The 27,437-nt window shown below is 43.9% G+C and overlaps 1 protein-coding gene across 1 annotated transcript; it reads right to left on the reverse strand.

The window, feature by feature from the left end:
* Window positions 1-4,668: 4,668 nt before the first annotated feature.
* LOC121865851 lies at window positions 4,669-15,810 on the reverse strand. The gene is made up of 4 exons (XM_042365408.1): window positions 15,690-15,810; window positions 15,195-15,506; window positions 6,242-6,417; window positions 4,669-4,740 (listed from the first exon to the last, which is right to left on the reverse strand). Exons 1-4 carry the CDS (start codon window positions 15,808-15,810, stop codon window positions 4,669-4,671), a joined length of 681 nt encoding a protein of 226 aa, XP_042221342.1.
* Window positions 15,811-27,437: the final 11,627 nt, after the last annotated feature.

Here is a 27,437-nt window from a genome sequence, read left to right on the forward strand (position 1 = left end):
CCAGTGATATGACCAAAGCTGTCTTGGCACAGTACACTCTGGCTAACGCTCAGTTCAAGCCTCCAGTCATAACAAGTCAGAAGAAGATTAGTGAGAGACTGCAGCCAGTTGGGAAAAGGCAAGAGATATCTCTCTTGGGAGAGGAAAACTTGCAGTTATGACAGCTTTGCCAAGCAACTGGACCAGTTATTTGACATAATTACTTGCAAGTGCCCAATTGTTCTCTGTCCTGAGTTTGGATGCGATCGTGACTGTAAATCCGAGGCCCATCTCCTGTATTTGCAAGCGTGAACTGAAGATTCCTGTGATCGAACTGGCATTTGTCAAAGCACAGAGAGAGAAGACTGGCATATATAGGGGCTCTCATGATTTCTAGCCAAGATATTCCGGAGTCCAAGAGACAGGAGGCTGCCACAGAGAGACAGAAGAGGAGAAGAGTTGCCGAGGAAAAGAGACTTGAGAAGGCCCAGGGTGAGGTAAAAAAGGCCGATGATTGGAGTCAAGCTGATTCAGAGTTTAATGACTTCCCCATGGCTGATCCGAGTGCTGACCAGGAGAATGGTGACTTTGTCCCTAACCCAGAAAATAATGATCCCAAACCTTCCAGGCATAAGATTCGAAATAGGAAAGATATCCCGAGCATAGCTCTGGCCAGCATGCGACACCACACTGGTCTCAGAGAAACTGCAGAGATAGCAACAGCTGCCTGGATTGACGGTGGTTTGATAACACCTGATGATGTTCACCTGGTGATAGATCATAACAAAGTAAGGAGAGCTCAGGAGAAACTTGTCAGTAACCCAGAAGAGGAGTCAATTGTTTGTTCTTTGATGGGAGAAGGGATGACACTAAAGTGTTCATGAAAGTTGGAGATTCTGACAAGTTGTTCCCTGCCATGGTGAAGGAGGAACACTACTCCTGCTGCAGTGAACCAGGAGGGAAGTATTTGTGGCATTTCACTCCAGAGAAAGATGACATCAGGAAACCAGCTGAGATAGTGGCAGATAACATTGTGAACTGGCTCAGAGAGAGGAACGTAGACCAGACCCTGCAGGCCATTGGAGGGGACAGCACCAACACGAACACAGGGTGGCAAGGGGGGGTCATACAGTGGATAGAGCGGAAGATTGGGAGGAAGCTGGTCTGGATTGTTTGTGACCTCCACACCAACGAGTTGCCACTCAGACATCTGATCCAGGAGCTGGATGGCAAGACTCTTTCAAACAACAGATGGTCTGGTCCTCTTGGCAAGATGCTGGATTCTGCCACTGAGTTAGAAATAAATCCGAGCTTTGAAAAAATCACAGTTGGCCCTCCACTCGTTGAGCTTGCACATACTGTCATTGACGACCTGAGTACTGACCAGTACTATGGTTACATGATTTGCAGTGCCATGAAAACTGGGGTCATGCCTGATAGACTTGCTTACCTGCAGATAGGTCCAGTCTCACATTCTAGGTGGCTCACAACGGCTCTCAGGTTCTGCAGAATTTGGGTCGCTCATCATAAACTGAAAGGGAACCAGCTTCACAACCTGAGACTTATTGTCCAATTCATCGTGAGTGTCTACTTGCCAAATTGGTTCAACACCAAGGTCAAGTCATCGTTCTCCGAAGGTCCGAGGCATGTTCTCTTCCAGCTTGAGCTCCTGAGGAGTCAGCCAAGGAAGGTTGTTCAGATTGTGGAGCAGACTGTGAGGAGATCTTCCTGGTATGCTCATCCCGAGGCAGTTCTGCAGACACTGCTCTGCAGTAAGGATGAGGAGGAGAGAAGAGTGGCAGTCAAAAAGATCTTGGATATGAGACTTATGAGAGGATCTGGGCATGACGAATCAGTTGGTGACGATTCCTTCAGGGTCAGGAAGACTCCTGAAGTCAATCTAGGTGCCAAGACCCTCACTGATCTCATAGATCTGGATAACATCCTGTAGCCTCACCAATGTTCAAGTCAGAGCTTTCCTGGACAACCCCATGCATGGCGCTGCCTGGCCCTCGCACACCCAGAATATAGAGCGTTGTGTACAGCAAGTGAGCGAGGCCAGCAGTCACGTGTACAGCCAGGAGAGGAGGGAAGGCTACATCCGAGCTCAGGTGGTCAGCAGGGAGGTGATGAGTAGAAACAGAAGCATGAAAGACATGTTCTCTATGGTGTGCAGCAAGCAACACCGGGTCGTAGTAGTAAAACCGGTTTTTGTATTTGATGATTTTGTTTTCTAAAGGAATATTAAATTTAATAAATGTGTCAAGATCATTCGTTTCACTATTCTGGATCATTTTCATCCTAATAAATTAACCTGATACATTTACTTTACTTTAAATAAGCTATTTAGTGGTGTTGGTAAAAGGGTGGGAATACTGAATTTTCATAAGATTTCAAGTTAAAATTTACCTAGCAAAAAATGAAAACTTTTCAAATCTGAAGATATCACATGATTCTGCACATAGAACTACATCATTAATACCATGGGCCGATTTTTCAAACTCAAAAAAAAAAAATCGCCTCCGTATGACACACCCTACTGGGGTAAGGCTTCACGCTATATGATGAAGGAACTGGGGGGAAGCTTGGCACTAGCTGATCACGGGGCTGGGGGGAGTTTTTACAAGAGCTGACCACGGGGTTAGGAGGAAGCTTGATAAGCGCTGACCACGTGGTAGAGAGGAGGCTGGACCTTGTTAGCCACGGGGCTTCACAATCACAACATAACATAATTTCGGAAAAAATAGATTCTTTTTAACTTCATTTTGTTGTCATGGGAACATCACAACTGTGCATGAAAAGATACATGAACTTGTATTATAATAGTGGACACAGACGTAAGTTTAATACTAAGCATAACAAAGTGAGAGGAAATACACAGGAGAAAAATTGAGATTGGTTTTAAAGGGGAGACGATCGCGTCAATTTTGTTTATTAAATTTCTTTTGGATCACTTGAAGAATCTCCACCCCAGCGCTACCTGTGGTGGAGATTCCTCATGTAATCATTTCTTTAATCCATGTGAGGGCGATAAACAATGCGAGGGTTAGAGGTGTGTGTGGGGGGGGGTCGAGGTACTGAATGTATTAAGGTTCTGTGAGGATTATGATGAGCGTGTGGGTGAGTTGGTCGTGTAGGTGGCGTGGTCATTTGGATGGAGTGGTCATGTGGGTGGGATGGTCATATGGGTGGAATGGTCATGTGGATGGTGTTGTCGAATGGGTGTGGGTACAATGAAATTGTGGGTGAGGTGGTTGTGTGGGTGAAATGGTCGTGTGGATGACGTAGTCGTGAGGGTGAGGTGGTCGTGTGGGTGAGGTGGTCGTGTGAGTGAGGTGGTCGTGTGTGTGAGGTGGTCGTGTGGGTGGGGTAGTCGTGTGGGAGGGGTGGTGTAGGCATGTGAGTGGGATGGTCATATGGGTGGAGTGATCGTATGGGCTGGGTGGGAACCTGTTATTATGGTACACAGAGGCTGGAGCAGACACAATGTAGATGTTATCAAGCGCCGCTGTCTGCCACTCACCATTAGCGAGTATAAGACCACCCATCACTAGCACCTCCGCCCCTCACCCTCACACGGGGTGAAGGTGCGCCGCTCACCTGCACAGCTGAGCATACTTAAGTCCTGCCTGACCAAACAGGTCTGCCATATATAGGACAGGTACATCTAGATAACTTTTTTTTAGGAAATAGATATCTAGACAATTTCTTGACCAGTGACAATGCTGCGTTTTTTCACACCATTCATTTTACTGAGTAGAACTGAGTGATGGCAGTGTTAGGTATCTTAAAACAAAGAAACTGGGTTAATAATAAATATACTATTGTAAAATACTATTACTAATAATAATAATAATAACAATAATACCAACAATATTTATAATATTATCATTAATAACATTCGAGTTGACACAGCTGATTTAGTTGAAGGGGAGAGCTATTTCATAATTTCTGGATCAATTTATATTATTTTGTAAAGTTTTATAGAAAATGTGTGTGTGTGTGTGTGTGTGTGTGTGTGTGTGTGTGTGTGTGTGTGTGTTACAGAGGATTCTAGCTTCTAACTCACAGGAAATGTCCTTGGAAGTTTGTCTGGTGACCGTCCACACTGCCAAGGGTTCCCTCAGATTTTTTTTTTTTTGCTGGTGCTGGACCTTGTCTGCAGGGTGACCTTACTGTATACATGACGAAAATGAAAGACGCTGCCATAGACCTGACGGCTCGTTAGGGAGACTGTGGACAGAGCACATAGTACAACAATCCCTTACCACACAAGGAGGAGGCGTTGCCGACACTGCACTCGACTGCTTTTAATTAACCCAACTGCAAAGCTAAGTACCCTTTTATAGATGGGTTAAGTGGGAGCATTCTGGGTATGAACCAGCGATGCTTAAGACAGTAGCGAGCACTGTACCTACTTGGCCTCCACACCCCATATTATATAGGGTAATCATAATCAACTAGATTTCGAAACTGCGCCATATAATTATTAAAATCATCCCAGCCAAAAAGTTTAATTTAGTTGAAAGTTATCTTTACACACCAGTCGTCTAATATTTACCTGGGAAGCTGTGTGTGTCTGCTCTCCTGTCTCCGTCGGAAGATTTCTGACTATTCATTCTCAAACGCCTTCATCAGTACCGTTACAGAGGGATTTAGTGTGAGTGTGGTGGCTTCAAAGGTTCAGCCTCAGCGTATCTTAGTCTCTGTCTGCAATGATGATGGGATTCCTAGTGCACAGTACATGTGCGACTCAGAGGCCTGCGGAAACAGGATTATAAACAAAATGGCTGATGTCAGTACTTCGTTAATAAGTTACGTGTATGGCCATTAATCTTCATTATATTTTTATTTTGTGTGCCTTAACGTTTGTGTTCCTTAGGTGGGTATAACTCTCCTGTACAGTCTATTATGCTTAGTATATTATTTACTTACACAAGGCTGGCCGAGCTTCAAAGGCGGTCGTGACCTGCCTTTTCATCATGGTGTGTGGGGCTGGACGACGCCCCTCACACCTTCAACTTATCCACCACTAGCTTTTTACCTTCCACTCACATTCCACTTAACCACAACTTGTCCTAACCTTCCACTTACTCACAACTTGTCCTTACCTTCCACTTACCCACCACTTGCCCTTACCTTTCACTTACCTTTAATTACCCACCACTTGCCTTACTTCCCATTTACCTGACACCGCCACCACCACCACAACTCATACCCAACACTTACAGTATAGCGAGCTACCACTTACTCTCATTATGTCTTTTAACCACTTAATATTCGTCACTTGCTTGGTATTTGTCTAAGAAAAAAGTGAGTCACCTCTAACCCATAATTATCGTTTTTATACCACGGTCACCTGCCTACCCCTTACCCACCGTATATCACCACCCAACGAATCACTTTATCGACTCTTCCATCTTCACCATCAATATTTACCACAATTTTCCCCACTGCTTACACTGGCCCACCCACTACTTGGCCACTACTGACTAACTTTATGCACCACTTAGCCATTACACGCACCACTTAACCCTAATTTACCACCACCACTTACGCGTCACATACCCATCACCAAATAACCACTTACCTAACACCCTTCCGTCATCTACCTACCACTTATTCAATACTTATTCAGCACTAACACACCACTAACTTAATTCTTATCCTCCACAACCTCACCACTTACCACTTAGCCACCACACCCATTCACCACTTACCAACCACTTAGAGTACATACCACTAACCCCACATTTACCCTCCATATCCTTGCCAACTTACTACTCAGCCACAACCAACCACCACATACTATTTAAGAGAGACGCCAGCTTAATAAAATTTCTTGACAAAAATTCTTCTTACTATTGAATAAAGTTTTAGTTTTCATTTACCAAAATTAATTTCAGGGATAATTTTTGTTTTGTATTTTTTTTTTTTATTCAATGAAGTAACACATAAACTTGGCTGGGCGATGGTGGCCGCCATGTTTGTTTGCGTTACACAGCACAAGAAGGGAACCAAACAAACTGAGCCAAAAAGAGCAAACTGAACTTAGCCTATTATACTGAATCTAACCACGCACAGCAAACCTTAAAACCATCTTGGCGTCTACCATATTGATGTTTACCATTATGGTGTATACCATCATGGTGTATACCATCATGTTGTATACCACCATGGTATACACCATGATGGTGTATACCACCATGGCATTTACCATCATGGCGTTTACCATCATAGCGTTTACCATCATAGCGTTTACCATCATGGCTTCTACCATCATGGCTTCTACCATCATAGTGTATACCATCATGGCTTCTACCATCATGGCTTCTACCATCATGGCTTCTACCATCATGGTGTATACCATCATGGTGTATACCACCATGGCGTATACCATCATGGTATAAACAATCGTGGTGTGCACCATCATGGCGTCTACCATATTGGTGTATACCATCATGGTATATACAATTGTGGTGTATACCACACAATGTTTACTCACCACTTACCCACCACACAACGCTTACCCGCCACACAACGCTTACCCACCACTTACCCACCACACAATGCTTTCCCACCACTTACCCACCACACAATGCTTACCCACCACTTACCCACCACACAACGCTTACCCACCACTTACCTACGATATTTCCCAACTTTTAACCATTACTCATTAACCATTAACTATTGGTATATTCCTGTAAATTTTTTCTTCTATCCTACCTCTTACTTCCCACTTAACTACCTTTTTCCTAAAACTTACCTACTTCTTACCTAAGACTTACCTACTTCTTTCCTATCAGTTACCTTCTTCTTGCATACCTTTCCTTACCGTTACCTTCCAATTACCTACCTCTTTCCTACCACTTACCTATATCTTACCTACCTCTTTCCTTCCTTTTACCTACCACTTACTTACCTCTTATCTCTTTCCTACCAGTTACTTACCTCTCTCCTAACACTTACCTACTTCTTACCTAAGACTTACCTACTTCTTATGTACCACTTACCTACCTCTTTCCTACCACTAACCTACATCTTACCTAATTCTTTCCTACCACTTACCTACATCTTACCTACCACTTTCCTGCCACTTACCTACGTCTTATCTAACACTTTACAATTTTTACCACTTAATTTTTTCCTTACCCACCACTTACCCATCTCGTACCCGCCACTGACTAATGATGGGAGTTTATTCACTAAAGTGGGAGTGTACTGACTAATGATTGGGGTATACCGACTAATGATGGGAGTGTACTGACTAATGATTGGAGTGTGCTGACTAATGATGGGAGTGTACTGACTAATGATGGGAGTGTGCTGACTAATGGTGGGAGTGTACTGACTAATGATTGGGGTGTACTGACTAATGATGGGATTGTACTGACTAATGATGGGAGTGTGCTGACTAATGGTGGGAGTGTACTGACTAATGATTGAGGTGTACTGAGTAATGATGGGAGTGTACTGACTAATGATGGGAGTGTGCTGACTAATGGTGGGAGTGTACTGACTAATGATTGGGGTGTACTGACTAATGATGGGAGTGTACTGACTAATGATGGGAGTGTACTGACTAATGATTGGGGTGTACTGAGTAATGATGGGAGTGCACTGACTAATGATGGGAGTGTACTGACTAATGAGTGGGGTGTACTGACTAATGATTGGGGTGTACTGACTAATGATGGGAGTGTACTGACTAATGAGTGGGGTGCACTGACTAATGATTGGGGTGTACTGACTATGGGGAGTACTGACTAATGATGGGAGTCTACTGACTAATGATTGGGGTGTGCTGATGGGAGTGTACTGACTAATGAGTGTGCTGACTAATGGTGGGAGTGTACTGACTAATGATTGGGGTGTACTGAGTAATGATGGGAGTGCACTGACTAATGATGGGGAGTGTACTGACTAATGAGTGGGTGTGTAATGATTGGGGTGTACTGACTAATGATGGGAGTGTACTGACTAATGATAAGTGTACTGACTAATGGTGGAGTGTACTGACTAATGATTGTTGTACTGAGTAACGATGGTAGTGTACTGACTAATGATGGGAGTGTACTGACTAATGATGGGAGTGTACTGACTAATGATGACTGACTAATGATGGAGTGTACTGACTAATGATGGGGAGTGTACTGACTAATGGTGGGAGTGTACTGACTAATGATGGAAGTGTACTGACTAATGGTGGGAGTGTACTGACTAATGATTGGGGTTTACTGACTAATGATGGGAGTGTACTGATTAATGATGGGAGTGCACTGACGAGTAATGAGAGTATGCTGACTAATCATGGAAGTGTGCTGAATAATGTTGGGAGTGTATTGACTAATGATGGGAGTGTACTATCTAATGATGGGAGTGTACTGACTAATGATGGGAGTGTACTGTCTAATGATGGGAGTGAACTGACGAGTAATAGGAGTATGCTGACTAATTATGGAAGTGTACTGAATAATGTTGGGAGTGTATTGACTAATGATGGGAGTGTACTGACTAATGATGGGAGTGTATTGACTAATGATGGGAGTGTACTGACTAATGATGGGAGTGTACTGACTAATGGTGGGAGTGTACTGACTAATGATGGAAGTGTACTGACTAATGATGTGGACTAATGAGTGTACTGACTAATGATTGGGGTTTACTGACTAATGATGGGAGTGTACTGATTAATGATGGGAGTGCACTGACGAGTAATGAGAGTATGCTGACTAATCATGGAAGTGTGCTGAATAATGTTGGGAGTGTATTGACTAATGATGGGAGTGTACTGTATAATGATGGGAGTGTACTGACTAATGATGGGAGTGTACTGTCTAATGATGGGAGTGAACTGACGAGTAATGAGAGTATGCTGACTAATCATGGAAGTGTACTGAATAATGTTGGGAGTGTATTGACTAATGATGGGAGTGTACTGACTAATGATGGGAGTGTACTGACTAATGATGGGAGTGTACTGTCTAATGATGGGAGTGTACTGTCTAATGATGGGAGTGTACTGACTAATGATGGGAGTGTACTGACTAATGTTGGGAGTGTATTGACTAATGATGGGAGTGCACTGACGAGTAATAGGAGTATGCTGACTAATTATGGAAGTGTACTGAATAATGTTGGGAGTGTATTGACTAATGATGGGAGTGTACTGACTAATGATGGGAGTGTATTGACTAATGATGGGAGTGTACTGACTAATGATGGGAGTGTACTGACTAATGGTGGGAGTGTACTGACTAATGATGGAAGTGTACTGACTAATGGTGGGAGTGTACTGACTAATGATTGGGGTTTACTGACTAATGATGGGAGTGTACTGATTAATGATGGGAGTGCACTGACGAGTAATGAGAGTATGCTGACTAATCATGGAAGTGTGCTGAATAATGTTGGGAGTGTATTGACTAATGATGGGAGTGTACTGTATAATGATGGGAGTGTACTGACTAATGATGGGAGTGTACTGTCTAATGATGGGAGTGAACTGACGAGTAATGAGAGTATGCTGACTAATCATGGAAGTGTACTGAATAATGTTGGGAGTGTATTGACTAATGATGGGAGTGTACTGACTAATGATGGGAGTGTACTGACTAATGATGGGAGTGTATGACTGTGGGAGTGTACTGTCTGTGATGGGGAGTGTACTGACTAATGATTACTGACTAATGACAGTGTACTGACGAGTAATGAGTGTACTGACTATGATGGGAGTGTACTGACTAATGGGGAGTGTACTGACTAATGATGGGAGTGAACTGACGAGTAATGGGAGTATGCTGACTAGTGATGGGAGTGTACTGAATAATGTTGGGAGTGTATTGACTAATGATGGGAGTGTACTGACTAATGATGGGAGTGTACTGACTAATGATGGGAGTGCACTGACGAGTAATGGGAGTATGCTGACTAGTGATGGGAGTGTACTGAATAATGTTGGGAGTGTATTGACTAATGATGGGAGTGTACTGTCTAATGATGGGAGTGTACTGACTAATGATGGGAGTGCACTGACTAATGATGGGAGTGAACTGACGAGTAATGGGAGTATGCTGACTAATGATGGGAGTGTACTGACTAATGATGGGAGTGTACTGACTAATGATGGGAGTGAACTGACGAGTAATGGGAGTATGCTGACTAGTGATGGGAGTGTACTGAATAATGTTGGGAGTGTATTGACTAATGATGGGAGTGTACTGACTAATGATGGGAGTGCACTGACGAGTAATGGGAGTATGCTGACTAATTATGGAAGTGTACTGAATAATGTTGGGAGTGTACTGAATAATGATGGGAGTGTACTGAATAATGTTGGGAGTGTATTGACTAATGATGGGAGTGTACTGACTAATGATGGGAGTGCACTGACGAGTAATGGGAGTATGCTGACTAATTATGGAAGTGTACTGAATAATGTTGGGAGTATACTGAATAATGATGGGAGTGTATTGACTAATGATGGCAGTGTACTGTCTAATGATGGGAGTGTACTGACTAATGATGGGAGTGTACTGTCTAATGATGGGAGTGAACTGACGAGTAATGGGAGTGTACTGACTAATGATGGGAGTGTACTGACTAATGATGGGAGTGTACTGACGAGTAATGGGAGTATACTGACTAATGATGGAAGTGTACTGAATAATGTTGGGAGTGTATTGACTAATGATGGGAGTGTACTGACTAATGATGGGAGTGTACTGACTAATGATGGGAGTGTTCTGACTAATGATGGGAGTGCACTGACGAGTAATGGGAGTATGGTGACTAATGATGGGAGTGTACTGAATAATGTTGGGAGTGTATTGACTAATGATGGGAGTGTACTGTCTAATGATGGGAGTGTACTGACTAATGATGGGAGTGTACTGACTAATGATGGGAGTGTACTGTCTAATGATGGGAGTGTACTGTCTAATGTTGGGAGTGTATTGACTAATGATGGGAGTGTATTGACTAATGATGGCAGTGTACTGTCTAATGATGGCAGTGTACTGAATAATGTTGGGAGTGTATTGACTAATGATGGGAGTGTACTGTCTAATGATGGGGGTGTACTGACTAATGATGGGAGTGTACTGTCTAATGATGGGAGTGAACTGACGAGTAATGGGAGTATGCTGACTAATTATGGAAGTGTACTGAATAATGTTGGGAGTGTATTGACTAATGATGGGAGTGTACTGACTAATGATGGGAGTGTACTGACTAATGATGGGAGTGTACTGACGAGTAATTGGAGTATGCTGACTAATGATGGGAGTGTACTGAATAATGTTGGGAGTGTATTGACTAATGATGGGAGTGTACTGTCTAATGATGGGAGTGTACTGAATAATGTTGGGAGTGTATTGACTAATGATGGGAGTGTACTGTCTAATGATGGGAGTGTACTGTCTAATGATGGGAGTGAACTGACGAGTAATGGGAGTATGCTGACTAATGATGGGAGTGTACTGACTAATGTTGGGAGTGTATTGACTAATGATGGGAGTGTACTGTCTAATTAAATTGTACTCCTAATGGGGAGTGTACTGACTAGTAATGGGAGTGTACTGACTAATGATGGGAGTGTACTGGGATGGGAGTGTACTGTCAAATGATGGGAGTATACTAACTAATGTTGGGAGTGTACTGACTAATGATGGGAGTGTACTGACTAATGATGGGAGTGCACTGACTAATGACGGGAGTGCACTGACTAATGATGGGAGTGTACTGACGAGTAATGGGAGTATACTAACTAATGTTTGGAGTGTACTGACTAATGATGGGAGTGTAATGACGAGTAATGGGAGTATACTAACTAATGATGGGAGTGTACTGTCAAATGATGGGAGTGTACTGACGAGTAATGGGAGTATACTAACTAATGTTGGGAGTGTACTGACTAATGATGGGAGTGTACTGACTAATGATGGGAGTGCACTGACTAATGACGGGAGTGCACTGACTAATGATGGGAGTGTACTGACGAGTAATGGGAGTATACTAACTAATGTTGGGAGTGTACTGACGAGTAATGGGAGTGTACTGACTAATGATGGGAGTGCACTGACGAGTAATGGGAGTATGCTGACTAATGATGGGATTGTACTGAATAATGTTGGGGGTGTATTGACTAATGATGGGAGTGTACTGACTAACGATGGGAGTGTACTGACTAATGGTGGGAGTGTACTGACTAATGATGGGAGTGCACTGACTAATGACGGGAGTGTACTGACGAGTAATGGGAGTGTACTGACTAATGATGGGAGTGAACTGACGAGTAATGGGAGTATGCTGACTAATGATGGGAGTGTACTGACTAATGATTGGGGTTTACTGACTAATGATGGGAGTGTACTGACTAATGATGGAGGTACTGACGAGTAATGGGAGTATGCTGACTAATGATGGGAGTGTACTGACTAATGATTGGGGTTTACTGACTAATGATGGGAGTGTACTGACTAGTGATGGGAGTGAGATGAGGAACTGGAGTAGGGAGTATGCTGACTAATGATGGGAGTGTACTGACTAATGATTGGGGTTTACTGACTAATGATGGGAGTGTACTGACTAATGATGGGAGTGTACTGACGAGTAATGGGAGTATGCTGACTAATTATGGAAGTGTACTGAATAATGTTGGGACTGAATTGACTAATGATGGGAGTGTACTGACTAATGATGGGAGTGCACTGAATAGTGATGGGAGTGTATTGACTAATGATGGGAGTGTACTGTCTAATGATGGGAGTGTACTGACTAATGATGGGAGTGTACTGACTAATGATGGGAGTGCACTGACGAGTAATGGGAGTATGCTGACTAATTATGGAAGTGTACTGAATAATGATGGGAGTGTATTGACTAATGATGGGAGTGTACTGTCTAATGATGGGAGTGCACTGAATAGTGATGGGAGTGTATTGACTAATGATGGGAGTGTACTGTCTAATGATGGGAGTGTACTGACTAATGATGGGAGTGCACTGACGAGTAATGGGAGTATGCTGACTAATTATGGAAGTGTACTGAATAATGTTGGGAGTGTATTGACTAATGATGGGAGTGTACTGTCTAATGATGGGAGTGTACTGACTAATGATGGGAGTGTACTGTCTAATGTTGGGAGTGTATTGACTAATGATGGGAGTGTACTGTCTAATGATGGGAGTGTACTGTCTAATGATGGGAGTGTACTGTCTAATGTTGGGAGTGTATTGACTAATGATGGGAGTGTACTGTCTAATGATAGGAGTGTACTGACTAATGATGGGAGTGTATTGACTAATGATGGGAGTGTACTGTCTAATGATGGGAGTGTACTGACTAATGATGGGAGTGTACTGACTAATGATGGGAGTGTACTGTCTAATGATGGGAGTGTACTGTCTAATGTTGGGAGTGTATTGACTAATGATGGGAGTGTACTGTCTAATGATGGGAGTGTACTGTCTAATGATGGGAGTGTACTGTCTAATGATGGGAGTGTACTGACTAATGTTGGGAGTGTATTGACTAATGATGGGAGTGTACTGTCTAATGTTGGGAGTGTACTGACTAATGATGGGACTGTACTGTCTAATGATGGGAGTGTACTGACTAATGTTGGGAGTGTATTGACTAATGATGGGAGTGTACTGACTAATGTTGGGAGTGTATTGACTAATGATGGGACTGTACTGTCTAATGATAGGAGTGTACTGACTAATGATGGGAGTGTATTGACTAATGATGGGAGTGTACTGTCTAATGATAGGAGTGTACTGACTAATGATGGGAGTGTATTGACTAATGATGGGAGTTCTACTGTCTAATGATGGGAGTGTACTGACTAATGATGGGAGTGTACTGTCTAATGATGGGAGTGTACTGTCTAATGATGGGAGTGTACTGACTAATGATGGGAGTGTACTGTCTAATGATGGGAGTGTACTGACTAATAATGGGAGTATGCTGACTAATTAGGGGAGTGTGCTGACTAATGATATGGGAGTGTGCTGACTAATGATGCAAGTTTACTCACTAATGATGGGAGTGAACTGACTAATGATGGGAGTTTACCCACTAATGATGGGAGTGTGCTGACTAATGATGGGAGTATGCTGACTAATGATGGGAGTGTGCTGACTAATGATGGGAGTGTACTATCGAGTGATGGGAGTGTGCTGACTAATGATGGGAGTGTACTGACTAATGATATGGGAGTGTTCTGACTAATGCTGGGAGTGTACTATCTAGTGATGGGAGTGTGCTGTGTAACAGTGGAGGGACAGAAAGAAGAGGTTAGAGAAAAGTTATGGTATGTGCAGGAAGATCGAATAGAATAGGATATGATTAGGCGAGAGAGAATGGTTTGGGAGGGAAGTACACCTTCTTTCATTTGCAATTGAACAATTGACCACTTGCCTTTAACAATCAAAAGAATTTATTCAACAATCTTTAAAATCAGTAACAGCCATGAATATTTAATTTTTGAGTATACTTACACAAACATCAACAACACAATGAATTCTGGGATAAATATATGTAATTATGTAATGTCTTTAGTCTTTAGTATGTAGTAGCTACATAAAACATACGTTTGCTTAAAAAGAAACAAAGAAAAAAGGGCCTTATACTAATAGCTAAATACATTGGTGTCATGATACTTCCACGAAGCAATTCACAGTAAAGGCCTCGTACACCTTGGTGGGTTGTTTCTGCCTGGCTGTAAGGTAGGGATGGAGGTAGGTGAGGGTGGGAGGGGTAGTGGGATTGGGGAGAGGAGTGTCATATCAGCATCCCGTTGACTTGCCTTCCTCCTCTGCCTCACGAATAGTAACCTGTTAGGTAAAAAAGAACCCATGAGTGTATAGAAGGTTTTTGTTGTAAATTGTTTCAAGTGGAACAAACGGTAAGGCAGTAGGTTATACTCTATTACTGTAGACCTACTGTATATTAATTGAAGATGTCTCGGCGCTCAATACATTGAACCAAGTAGGTGTTGACATGGTTATAGTTCTGCGACACAACATGTTTCGTGACACTAGGCAGTGCAAATTCCACGCCAATTTGCAAAATGTTCTCCCTCAGTGCATTGAGAGTCACTCCTTCTTGCCTGGCGTGGGCCGCGTTGCACCGTGGAGCTTCACGGTGGAGGTACTGCTTCAGGTATGATTTAAACACAGAGAAACAGTTTTCTATGGGGTTCAAACAAGGAGAGTATGGAGGGAGAAATTTAAAATTCAGCTCGGGATAGACTGCTGCGATACCGTTGTGAATTGGAGCGTTGTCTAGAACAAGTATGGATCTTGCGTCTCCGATTATTGCTGCAAGTGATGCGATGAAATCACTGAATACTTCCTTCGTCACTGAACCATAGTGAATTTCGTGATAGAGTATTCCACAGTGTTCAGCTATCGCAGCAATCACTGTCGTGTTTCTGCCACGCTGTCCACCAACGGCGCGATGCACACGCTCCCCGCATCTTGCCCTGCCGTACGTCCTCTTGGTCCACAGATTGAACCCTGGAAATGAAACATCAGTGTATGTAGTCATACTGTAATGTAATTAAACATTAACACAAGGAAAGTTGTACGATGCATCAAACTGAGATCAATATTAAGTACTCACTCGTTACATACAGTTTAGTTAAGTAATTATGTAGTACATACTACAGATAGTTGATAAGTGGTTACATAATTACATACCTGTCTCATCAATGTATACTAGTTGCTGCTGTAGACCCGTCGCCAGCATCCACGTAGCGTACGCGTGTCTCGCCTCCCTTACTGCGGGAGAATTTCTTTCTGCTGGGGGGTCACGGGACATTTTCAGTGATATCAGCTCCCCCTCCAAACAACGCGAAAGCGTTACCTCACTGAAATGTGGTTTTGTAGGAAATATATCCATGACCTCCTCCTTTATCTCTCTCAAGGTCATCATAGGGTTTGCTTCAAGCAGCATCACTATTAGATCTTGTGTCTGCCTCCTGCGTGAGCCGCTTCAACCCTGTTTTCGCGTTGGTATACTCGCACAATGGAGTATGCCGTGGTGCGCTGAACTCCAAGGGCTGCTGCAACTACGAGGAAATCTTGTTCGGCTCTGTAGGCCTCGATAATGCGCTCGCGATCTGTAGCACTTGTTATTCGGTGCCTCCGTGGCATGCTGGAGGGGCTCGGCGACGAACTGTATACGGGAGAAGCTGCACACTCGTAATGAAAATACTGAGTGTGTAGCACACCATCTCGACTCGGTGATTCGTTACTTGCTTCAAAAGTTCGAATTAGATCAACTAGTCTTTCGATCTACGAAAAACACCAAAACATAAACTTTTTGCATAGTTATGATGTTTTAAAGATTGTTACTTAGTTTTGTAAAATGTTGAAAGTATTAGTGAATTGTCAATGAAGAATGAGACGATTGTTGAAAGCAAGTAAACATTGTCACGTGTTGAACGACTGTTGAAAAGTTTTGGATGATTGTTGAACGGAAAGTAAAGATTGTTATTAATCAAGTGTAAGAATGTTGATTCCATTCGAAGATGTTGAAACCAAAAGTAACATTGTTCAATTGCAATTGAAAAAAGGTGTATGAGGTGGGAAGGAAGGATGGGGTGAGAGGGAAGGATGTGGTGGGAGGAGAGTATGGGAACACTTCTAAAAGGTGGAGGAAGGATGGAGGTGCACTAATTTTTAACTTACCGGATGACTTAGATTTTACCTGAAGTCAACGATGTAAAATTCAGCAATGTCTTAAATTGATTTGTTTCACCCAGTTTATTTCACCAAAAGATTAACCACCGTAATGATAGCCTAGCCTAACCTAACCTAACCTAACCTAACCTAACCTAACCTAACCTAACCTAACCTAACCTCACCTAACCTAACCCAACCCAACCCAACCCAACCCAACCCAACCCAACCCAACCCAACCTAACCTAACCTAACCTAACCTAACCTAACCTAACCTAACCTAACCTAACCTAACCTAACCTAACCACCCTAGATAGCGTTAAGGTTTATTGTCATCAGCTGAAATAATAAAGGCGTTAATCTGCAGGTGATCGGTTGACTTTGTTGTAGGAGAAGTTAGAGATATAAAGTCGATCGTGTTTGGAATTATAAGAGGAGAGTCTATAATGATGCTCTGCGCTGACCATAATAAGCCGTGTTGTTATGTCTTCCGCTGAACTGTTGAACTTAGGAAACTGATTTTATGATTACAGACGAGAGCAACTACATGAGCATTGATAAGAGGTGATGCATTGGAAAGAAGAGGAAGTAGTAAGTGGTGGAGGAGGGGGATAGTGGTGAGGGAGAAGAGGGGAGGGGTAGGATGAGGATAATGCTGAACGAGGGGAGGGAATAGGATGAGGATAATGGTGAAGGAGGGGAGGGAGGGGAGGGGTAGGATGATGATAATGAGGAGGGAAGAGAGGGCTAGGATGAGGATAATGGTGAGGGAAGAGAGGGATAGGATGAGGATAATGGTGAGGGACGGGAGATAGGGAGGGGAGGGAGGGGAAGGGAGGATGGGGATAGTGGTGAGGGAAGAGAAGGATAGGATGAAGATAATGGTGAGGGAGGGGAAGGGTAGGATGAGGATAATGGGGAGGGAAGGAATGGATAGGATCAATGTTATCGCCGCTGGCTTCAACTACAGTGCTGGCGTTGCCTTACCCGAACAAACATTAAATCTATCAGCCTGCAACCACGTGTGCCGCCCCCCCGGCGCGACCTGCACAAACAAGATGCCCTGATTCTACTGAGTGTATGGTTCAGAGGGTGGCGTGGCCGCCTGGCCTCCATGATGCAGATCACACTCTCGAGTGATGCTGTGAGGAACAGCCCTCTGTGGTGAACACCGACTCCCAATACTGGCCGAGTTTTGTGCTGGAACAATTTACACACTATTATTGTCCCTTGGAACACCATACTGGTTCGCATTGACCCACACTTGTAAGTACAGCCAAAGTGATGACAAACTGGACTGGAAGACCCATGTAAATAACACAGTCAAGGCAGCCTCGTACCGTCTCTACATGTTACAACGACTTAGGTCACTTGGGACACCCACGCCAGAGCTGAGGACCATCTACAACGCCTTTATTCTCCCCAAACTAACGTATGCGTCACCAGCCTGGTCGTCTTCTCTCAACTCCACCCAACAATGTCGGCTAGAGAAGGTACAGAAAAAGGTCTGCAGAATCATGCTTGGCGCAGAATACTCCGGCTACATCAACGCTCTCTCCACCCTGGAAAAGCCATCCCTCAGTGACCTCCACCACCAAGCACTGGAAAGGTTTGGCAGCCAACTAATGCACCACCCTCGTCATCGCCACCTCCTGCCACCGGCAGCCCCCCACCCACCTCGCGCAGTCCACCACTACAACAAAATTCAGCCCATAAGAGCCCGCACCAATAGATATAAGAATAGCACCATCCCATCTATTGTTAAAATAATAAATAACTCCTGATTTATGTACTGTACAGCCCTGTAAAGGTATTCAATGCATATTATATCATTATGTCTAAATCAAATGTAAGTCTGTATATTTTTAGCCACCGGCTGCAACTCTATTAATAAACCGTTTATTATTATTTATTATTTATTATTACAGTACCCCTCAGTACTGAAATATTTTGGATTAATTATGCCTACTCGTTTCTGCCTTATCTGGAGCAATAAGACAATGCGGAATGCAGTGTAACTAAGATAAATAGAGTTATGAACTTTGTATCACGTCACTATGCTTAATAATCATTTGTAATTAAGATGAAATCGTGTGAGACTAAATAATATGTATCAGATAGATCACCATGTAATACGAATGAACGCCTTGTACTCTGCAGGTTTTGATCACATCAATAAATATTGAATGCATCAAAAGGCTGGTTTCAATCATTCCCTTCGACTTGCCCATCACCTGAACATCCTTAACTAAGGCGTTTACAATGAGGATAATGGTGACGGAGGAGGTAAGATGAGGATAATGATAAGGGATGGGCAGGATGAGGATAATGGTGAGGGAGGGGAAGGATAGGATTAAGAATAATGGTGAGGAAGGGGAGGGGTATCATGAGAATAATGGTGAGGGAGATTTTTTTAGATTGCCTCCCGAGGGGGCTAGTTTATTGGGCACCTCCATACATCCTGTGCAAGGTGAAGCGTTTACAGCGCCCATCTGGGAAGCAGTCGGAGTTCATGCTTGCCTTTATGACTCATGCATTAAGGGCGTAAAAGCCTGAAGGGTCATGGATTTTGTCAGCAGGTTACATAAAGTGACAGAATGATCAGTGTGTGGGGGGAAAATTCCCGGCACAATTTATCTGTTTATGGAAAAGCGTGGTAGGTCCCTAATAATGTCAAGTAACAGGCCATAAGCATTGACAATATTGAGGGATATACCTTTTAGTGTGAATCCTTCTTGGCGTAGATACGTAGTCCACTAGCATGCCCACATGGTGGTCAATCGATGTGGAGAACTAGAGTGGATGGGCCCCAGGTGCCGGCATGCTGGTGTGGGACGGGGGGCCAGGGGTGGTGTCCTCGGATCCATGAGCAGGTGCAGCTTGCAGTGGGTGGACAGGGGCAGGAGGGCACACCAGGGTAGGCTTGGTAGGTGCCAAGCCAGCAGTGATGCCAGGCGGTGGTGGAGTAGGCCGTGAACAAGAGGGGCACACAAGGGGGCTACCAGCTTGTGTCAAACCAGAAGAAGGGGGTGACTGGGTAGCAGCTGGAGGCAGGGGTAGTCTGTGTAGGTTAGAGATGGCGGTACAGAGTGTATCAAAGAGTCTTTCGATACGGTTGGTAAATTCGTGTAAGAGTGATATGATCTGTGTCGTGTCATCGGAGAGGGGGATTGTGGGGGAGCACCTGTGGGAGCACAAGGCCTGACAGCTTCAGAGTAGAGACAGGGAGGAGGCCCAGTAGTAGTTGAGTTAGTAGATGGCTGGGACTGCTGTGTTGCAGCCAGGTGAGGCCAGGCAGGGGCAGGTGTTGTTGAAGAAGGCGTTGCCAGAGGAGGGGACAGAGGGATGCGGCCCAGTAGCCTGGAGGAGGGGGGGAGGTTGAAGTTGACTCAACCTTCGGGGAGGCTTTTCTCCAGGGACAAACGAACGTTTGGGGCATTGCCGTGAGTTAGCATTGCACCAGCCACCAGAATTACAACAACTGGGGTCAATAACATATCCCACACCACCCCCATTGAGGTGGTGGTCTTTGATTATCTGGGCACAGATGGAGGAGTGATGGTTACGTGAACAGAAGCGACATCTGGGACGATCACGTCAGCAGCAGGCGGTGAAGGTGTGACCAAATGGTGAGGGAGGAGGATAAAAGTCAGTGATGAGGTAAGTAGGATCACTCACTAAAGCCATGTCAGGGAGATGTACTGCACACACTGTAGGGAATGGTGATGTACACACTGTAGGGAGTGGTGATGTACACACTGTAGAGAATGGTGATGTAAACTCTGTAGGGAGTGGTGATGTAAACACTGTAAGGAGTGTGATGTACACACTGTAGGGAGTGGTGAAATACACACACTGTAGGGAAAAGTGATGTACACACTGTAGGGAGTTGTGATGTACAGCCTCTGACACTTCCATCTGCTACAGTCAGCATTGTCAATCCTCATCTCCGAGAGTTGTGAACCACTGGAGTATGAACCCGCGTTCGAAGCATTCGCTCATGACATGGAGTGGGGGACCTAGGGCAATGTGTGAGAGGAGGGTGACTGGTATGGGGGGTGAAGAGGATAGGAGTGGTGGTGGGCTAGAGGAATCGTGTGGCTAGCAAGACTGGACTTTTTATTATTTAGAAGCATATAATGATTTAAACTGTCGCTTAATACCATGATTCACTCATACTGGCTGTGAGCTAATATTTACTCATTCTTTCTTTTTGCAACCACTGTCACCAGAACAGATCCTCACATAAACCATATCCAAACCACACTCATGATAATGCCCAACAGCATTCAAATTTTCTGTAATTCTTGTTACGATATCTGTGTCGCCTTCGCCTGTCCTAATTACAGGGGAAAATGGAAATTACTCCACTGCGCTAGGCATCAGAGGCCATGTAGCACTGCTATGAGAAGGGAGAACACTACCTCTCCCAACTGGGGTGTGGCAGACAAGGGACAAAGTGGAGGACACAGATCCTCCCCGTCCTGGGTCTATAATCATAGCGGGATTTTTATTTGCCTTAATGACCCTTGTGCAGTCGATAGGCATTAACCAGTATGTTAAGTAATTAAGCATAGCAGAGCCTAATTACAGGGAACTACAGATATTTGTTTAATGAATATCCATGACATTAGCTGTATAACCAAGTATAGCAAGGAAATTAAAAGACATGCTTGAGTTATAGAATTGTCAAATTACACAAAGATTATGCTACGAGGTATAATATGTTGTCATATATTTAAGAAGCAATTCACTAAGACCTGACAGTCTACAGTGGTGTATAGGTTAGCCAGTAGCCGGCTATGACTAGATTCAGTTTTTACTTATTTTCCCTCATCCTCTAAGGGCACTGCATTATTTAGATAACTACTGAGAGAATATAAGTTGCCAGATTTGCAAAAGTTTTCAATATTCCTAATTCATTCAAACAGGCTGATGGCAGCCTATGCAAGCAATGGCATGTGTAGCTAGGAAGGAAGGTATGTATTAAATCCCCTTTGGATTGGCTAGCATAATTATTTTTCTTTGTAAACGGCTTTCAAATGATAGCACTATATTTGGTGAGATTTGGTGAGGTAGCTAATAAGCACCGATTCATATGAGAATAACTTCAATGAAACTTGTTTGTATAGTAATTTAGAGGAAGCTTCTGAGACCAATGTCTAAACGATTATACTAATCAGGGAAAGAATCCACTTAGATCTAACAAATCTGTTCTAACTTTTATGGTTAACCACTGCCAGGCGTAGATGCTGCTTTCATTTGCACTCCTGTGATAGCTGTTTTGGTATCACACTAATTGTTTTAATTAAGTTCTGGAACTCTTAAGTGGCAGGGCTTGATGTAAACACTCCTGGCGTTTTCTGTTTTATTGCTGATTTGCAGGTATATACACAAGTACAATCTTTTGAGAATATTTGGTGTTTAACAGCAACCTATTTTTCAGTGAATTTTATAATTCATTAAATTCACCCTCCATAGTATTGACTGCCCATAAAAACGTTCCCAGTGGTCAATTTTGTGCACTACATCCATTATGGGCAATCAGCTCCAGTCGGGTATCAGTAATTCAGTCCTAACTACAGTAAGTGCTTTTAGTTTTCCTTCATGGCCATAATTTGTTCTCTCGGGCAGGTGATAATTCCTCACGTTTCTTCGGGGGAGGGTAAGACCTGGAGAAAAAGAGCAAAGCCTTGAGTGTGTGTGTGTGGAGGGGGCAGGAGAGGGCTTATTTATTGTCTCGCAACATACGGTCAGTAATATATGAATATATAATTAACCACACCAGTAACAAAGGCGCAGATTTACTAATTTCTGATACCACATTATTCTCTTATTACGATTAATAGTTTGCTTAATAAATACTGGGTTATAGCTGGAGTCGTTTTATCTTGCACCTCTCCCATCCTTGTTGCCACCTTCCACTCCTACCCTCTTCACACACCCCGCAACCCCCACTAGCCCGTCACCTTCCTCACACACCGACACCCGGTCTCCCACTTCACGCCACGAGTGAATGCTTCGGACGCGTGTTCATACTCCTGTGATTCACTACCCTCGGAGATGAGGATTGACAACAGGAAACATTTACATTAGGTTAGTGAATCTATCACATTAAGGACATATACTTAATAACAATAATGTACATATTATACATACTTTAAAGTCCATATCTGGGTAAAACATCCTATAAGCTGGAGGAGTGATTGCTTCGGACTCTTGTGGTTCACAACTGTCGGAGATAAGCACTGATAACGCTGACTTTAGCAGGTTGAAGTGTAGGAAGGTGTACATACTGTAGGCAGTGGTGATGTACACACTGTAGGGAGTGGTGATGTACACACTGTGGGGAGTGGTGATGTACACACTGTAGGGAGTGGTGATGTACACACTGTAGGGAGTGGTGATGTACACACTGTAGGGAGTGGTGTTGTACACACTGTAGGGAGTGGTGATGTACACACTGTAGGGAGTGGTGATGTACACACTGCAGGGAGTGGTGATGTACACACTGTAGGGAGTGTTGATGTACACACTGTAGGTAGTGGTGATGTACATACTGTAGGGAGTGGTGATGTACACACTGTAGGGAGTGGTGATGTACACACTGTAGGGAGTGGTGATGTACACACTGTAGGGAATGGTGTTGTACACACTGTAGAGAGTGGTGATGTACACACTGCAAGGAGTGGTAAGGTACATACTGTAGGGAGTGATGATGTACATACTGTAGGGAGTGGTGATGTACACACTGTGGGAGAGGAGTAACAGTCACTCTGTGAGGGAGGGATAACAGTCAAGCTTTTCAGTGGCGCCGCACTCACTTGTGGACTGTGGAAGTCGAACTGACAACAGTTGGGTCAAAAGGCGAATGGTTTACCCATTCGGCGCCAGACCTCATTTAATTTACCATTTTAATTATACCAGGGGCTTTTTGCGGCTACGTTTATTTTGTTATCAGAAAAAGTAGTATTAGTCTACATGACTTGTGACATGAGAACAATGTATTCCCTACAGCAAAAATAAACCTACTAAAGCTAAAGTAGCACATGAACGGCTAAGATAAAACAATAAAGCTAAAGTAACATTACTTTACCAATAATAGCATCACATTTACTATGACGGTATCGGTACAGCTAAGACGACACGCAAACAGCCAAAGAAACAGTAAAATACATTACTACATCAACATTACGGTGGCAGTGAGATGGGCCAGGTGTGGCTCATTCGTCTAGACCTTAATTAAGATAGTGTCAGGCTGCCTATGATGATGTGTGGCCGGTGTTGTGTCACGTCTGAACCAGTTGTGTGCCTCCACTAACACCAGTTTTGTGTCCTCTCGAAACAAGCATTGTGTCATTCACACCAGTAATATCCTACCTCACACCAATGATGTCCTACCTCACACCAATGATGTCCTACCACACACCAATAATGTCCTACCTCACATCAATGATGTCCTACCTCACACCAGTGTTGTCCTATCTCACACCAGTGACGTCCTACCTCAGACCAATGACGTCCTACCTCAAACCAATGATGTCCTACCTCACACCAGTTTTTTCCTATCTCACACCAATAATGTCCTACCTTACACCAGTGTTGTCCTATCTCCCACCAGTGACGTCCTACCTCAAACCAATGATGTCCTACCTCAAACCAATGATGTCCTACCTCACACCAGTGTTGTCCTACCTCACACCAGTGTTGTATCCTTCTTTACACCAGTGTTGTATCCTATTCTTCCTTAACCAATGTTGTATCCTTCCTTACACCAGTACGGCATCCTTCTCTACACCAGTGTTGTATCCTTTCTTACACCAGTACTGCATCCGTCCTCACGCTAATGTTGTAGCGTTCTCTACACTAGTTTTGTAAACTAATAGACAAGTTAACTCTAATAAGTTACCAAGTCCCGATAGGATATTTGCCAGAGTATTAAAAGAATGTAAGGAAGAGCTTAGTATGCCCTTAGCAAATTTATTTAATGTTATTAAAAACGGGTGTAGTACCAGAATCCTCACACTCCTGCACCATGCTATCTGTTGACTTCCTCACACCTCACATCCTTGCACCACACTATCTATTGACTTCTTCACACCTAGCACTCCTTCGCCATGCTATCTGTTGGCCTGCTCTCCTCATACCTGACACCTTTCACTCTTGCACTACGCAATCTGTTGACTTCCTCACACCTCACGCTCCTGCACCACGTTATCTGTTGACTTTCTCACATCTCACACCTCACACATAAAACCTCACACTCCTGCACCTCAATATCGGTTGACTTTTTCACACATCACACTCTAGTACCACGCTATCTGTTGACCTGCTCTCCTCACACCTCACACTCCTGCACCACGCTATCTGCTGACTTCCTCACACCTCACACTCCTGCACCACGCTGTCTGTTGATTTCCTCACATCTCACACCTCACACTCCTGCACCACGCTGTCTGTTGACTTCCTCACACATCACACTCTTTAACCACTCTATCTGTTGACTTCCTCACATCTCACACCTCACACTCCTTCACCACGCTATCTGTTGGCTCCCTGACACATCACACCTCACACTCCTGCACCACACTATCTGTTTACTAACTCACACCTCACACTCCTGTAGCATGCCATTTTTTTTACCTGTTCTCCCCACTCTTCACACTCCTGCACCACACTATCTGTTGATCTGCTCTCCTCACACCTCATACCTCACACTCCTGCATCATGCTATCTGTTGATCTACTCTCCTCACACCTCATACCTCACACTCCTGCACCACGCTATCTGTTGATCTGCTCTCCTCACACCTCATACCTCACACTCCTGTACCACACTATCTGTTGACGTGCTGTCTTTACACCTTACACCTTACACTCAGCACCGGGTTATCTGCTAACCTGTTCCTATCCTCACCACGATTGTTTGCCCATACTTTACTTAGCTGCTAAACCCCGTTTCATTACCTTAATCCTTACCCTTCCTTACTACCCCTCTCTTGAGACAGCCTTCACCGGATTGTTTACATGTAGTAGAGTGCTGGTAGCGGGAGGGAGGGTACGTGCCACACCCTCGCCTGAGTCTCGGGGATGACGCTGGGCTGCAACACTCAGTGTTGTAGACACAAAATTATCTTATAATTAGTAGAGCTTAACAACCAAATTAAACAATTCCTTGATGGAAATAGCAGTTACCCTCTCCATTAACTCCAGTCAACGAAACCTAATATCGAGGACGGGGTCACCTAGTTATACTTACAGAAATAACATTATAATTCACGAACTCTTATACATTAAATTGTACCATAATTAGTGCCCATTTTAAAATCTGATAAGCAGCACGTGGTCGACAAGAGATAATTGTACATATAAAATACGTTTTGGTGCTCCTAATGAAAAGCGCTTTCTCAACCGGTGATATTTATGAAGACTACACAACCAAATAATAAAGAACCCAGGGAAGCCAGTGATGAAAGTGGTCTCTTGTGCACGCCCGGGTTGCTAGTAGATAACCTCTCGCTAATGATAATAAAGTATATTGGTTCTGTGTAGACGTAGTCAGAGATAAATTGATGGATTGATCGACTGTATTTGTATCCGCCACATATCAGTATTCTTCCTGATCTGTTTTACTTCAAGTTAGCTGTGTGGGTCTAAGACAGCACACAATACCGGCCAGGCTCGATATGTATACACCAACGAGTATGTTAGTTCCGGGGGCCACCAAGAGCCTCCCTCACTACTCGCCGCAGCTGTATCTTGATTACCTCGTAAAAATAGAAATATCTACTAATAAACTCAGGCAGCCGGAAGTATCACATCCATCACTAATCCAACTCAGTTTTACTTGTTATTGATTTGCAAATTTTACGACAGTGTGTGTCAAAAAATGAGCACTTCCCGTAGGTGACGTTGACAACCTTCCTTATGAGAGTAAATTGCTTTTGAATATCCTTTCTGATGAAGGAATTAAGTTAATGAATATTCAAATTAAATTTATTTAAAGACAACTTTGTCTTCATTAATAATTAATAATTAAACTATCTATGTGCGTGGTTGATGGACTTGAGGAGTTGGTTGTGATGCAACACCTGAATACTAAGACTTTACTCCACCTCATCCCTACCCTCCCAACAAAACTGCATGAAAACCTCTCCTCCCAATTATACCTCACTCTTCTCTTCACTCCTAATTACACATTACCTCATCCTCCGCACTCCATGTCTTGTCATTTCTTCCGCCTTACAGTACGTCACACTCTCATTTCCACCCTTCCACCTCCCATAACTCCTCACCCTACCCTCCTCTCCCCACAACACCTTACCCTACCCTCCTCTCCCCACAAAACCTTACCCTACCCTCCTCTCCCCACAACACCTCACCCCTACCCTCCTCTCCCCCACTTAACACCTTACCCACCCTCCTCTCCCCACAACACCTTACCCTACCCTCCCTCCTCCCCCACAACACCTTACCCCTACCCTCCTCTCCTCTCCCTCTCCTCACAACACCTTACCCTACCATTCTCTCCCCACACTCCCACCCCTCCTCCCCACAACACCTTACTACCCTCCTCTCCCCACAACACCTTACCCAACCCTCCCTCCCCCACAACACCCTTACCCTACCCTCCTCTCCCCACAACACCTCACCCCACCCTTCTCTCCTCCATAACCTTACCACTCTACCCTCCTCTCCCCACTCCTACCCTCCTCTCCCCCAACACTCCCCTTAACCCCTACCCTCCTCTCCCCTTAACACCTGC

Source organism: Homarus americanus, unplaced genomic scaffold (assembly GCF_018991925.1).
Source record: "Homarus americanus isolate GMGI-L3 unplaced genomic scaffold, GMGI_Hamer_2.0 scaffold32583, whole genome shotgun sequence".
Classification (NCBI taxonomy): domain Eukaryota; kingdom Metazoa; phylum Arthropoda; class Malacostraca; order Decapoda; family Nephropidae; genus Homarus; species Homarus americanus.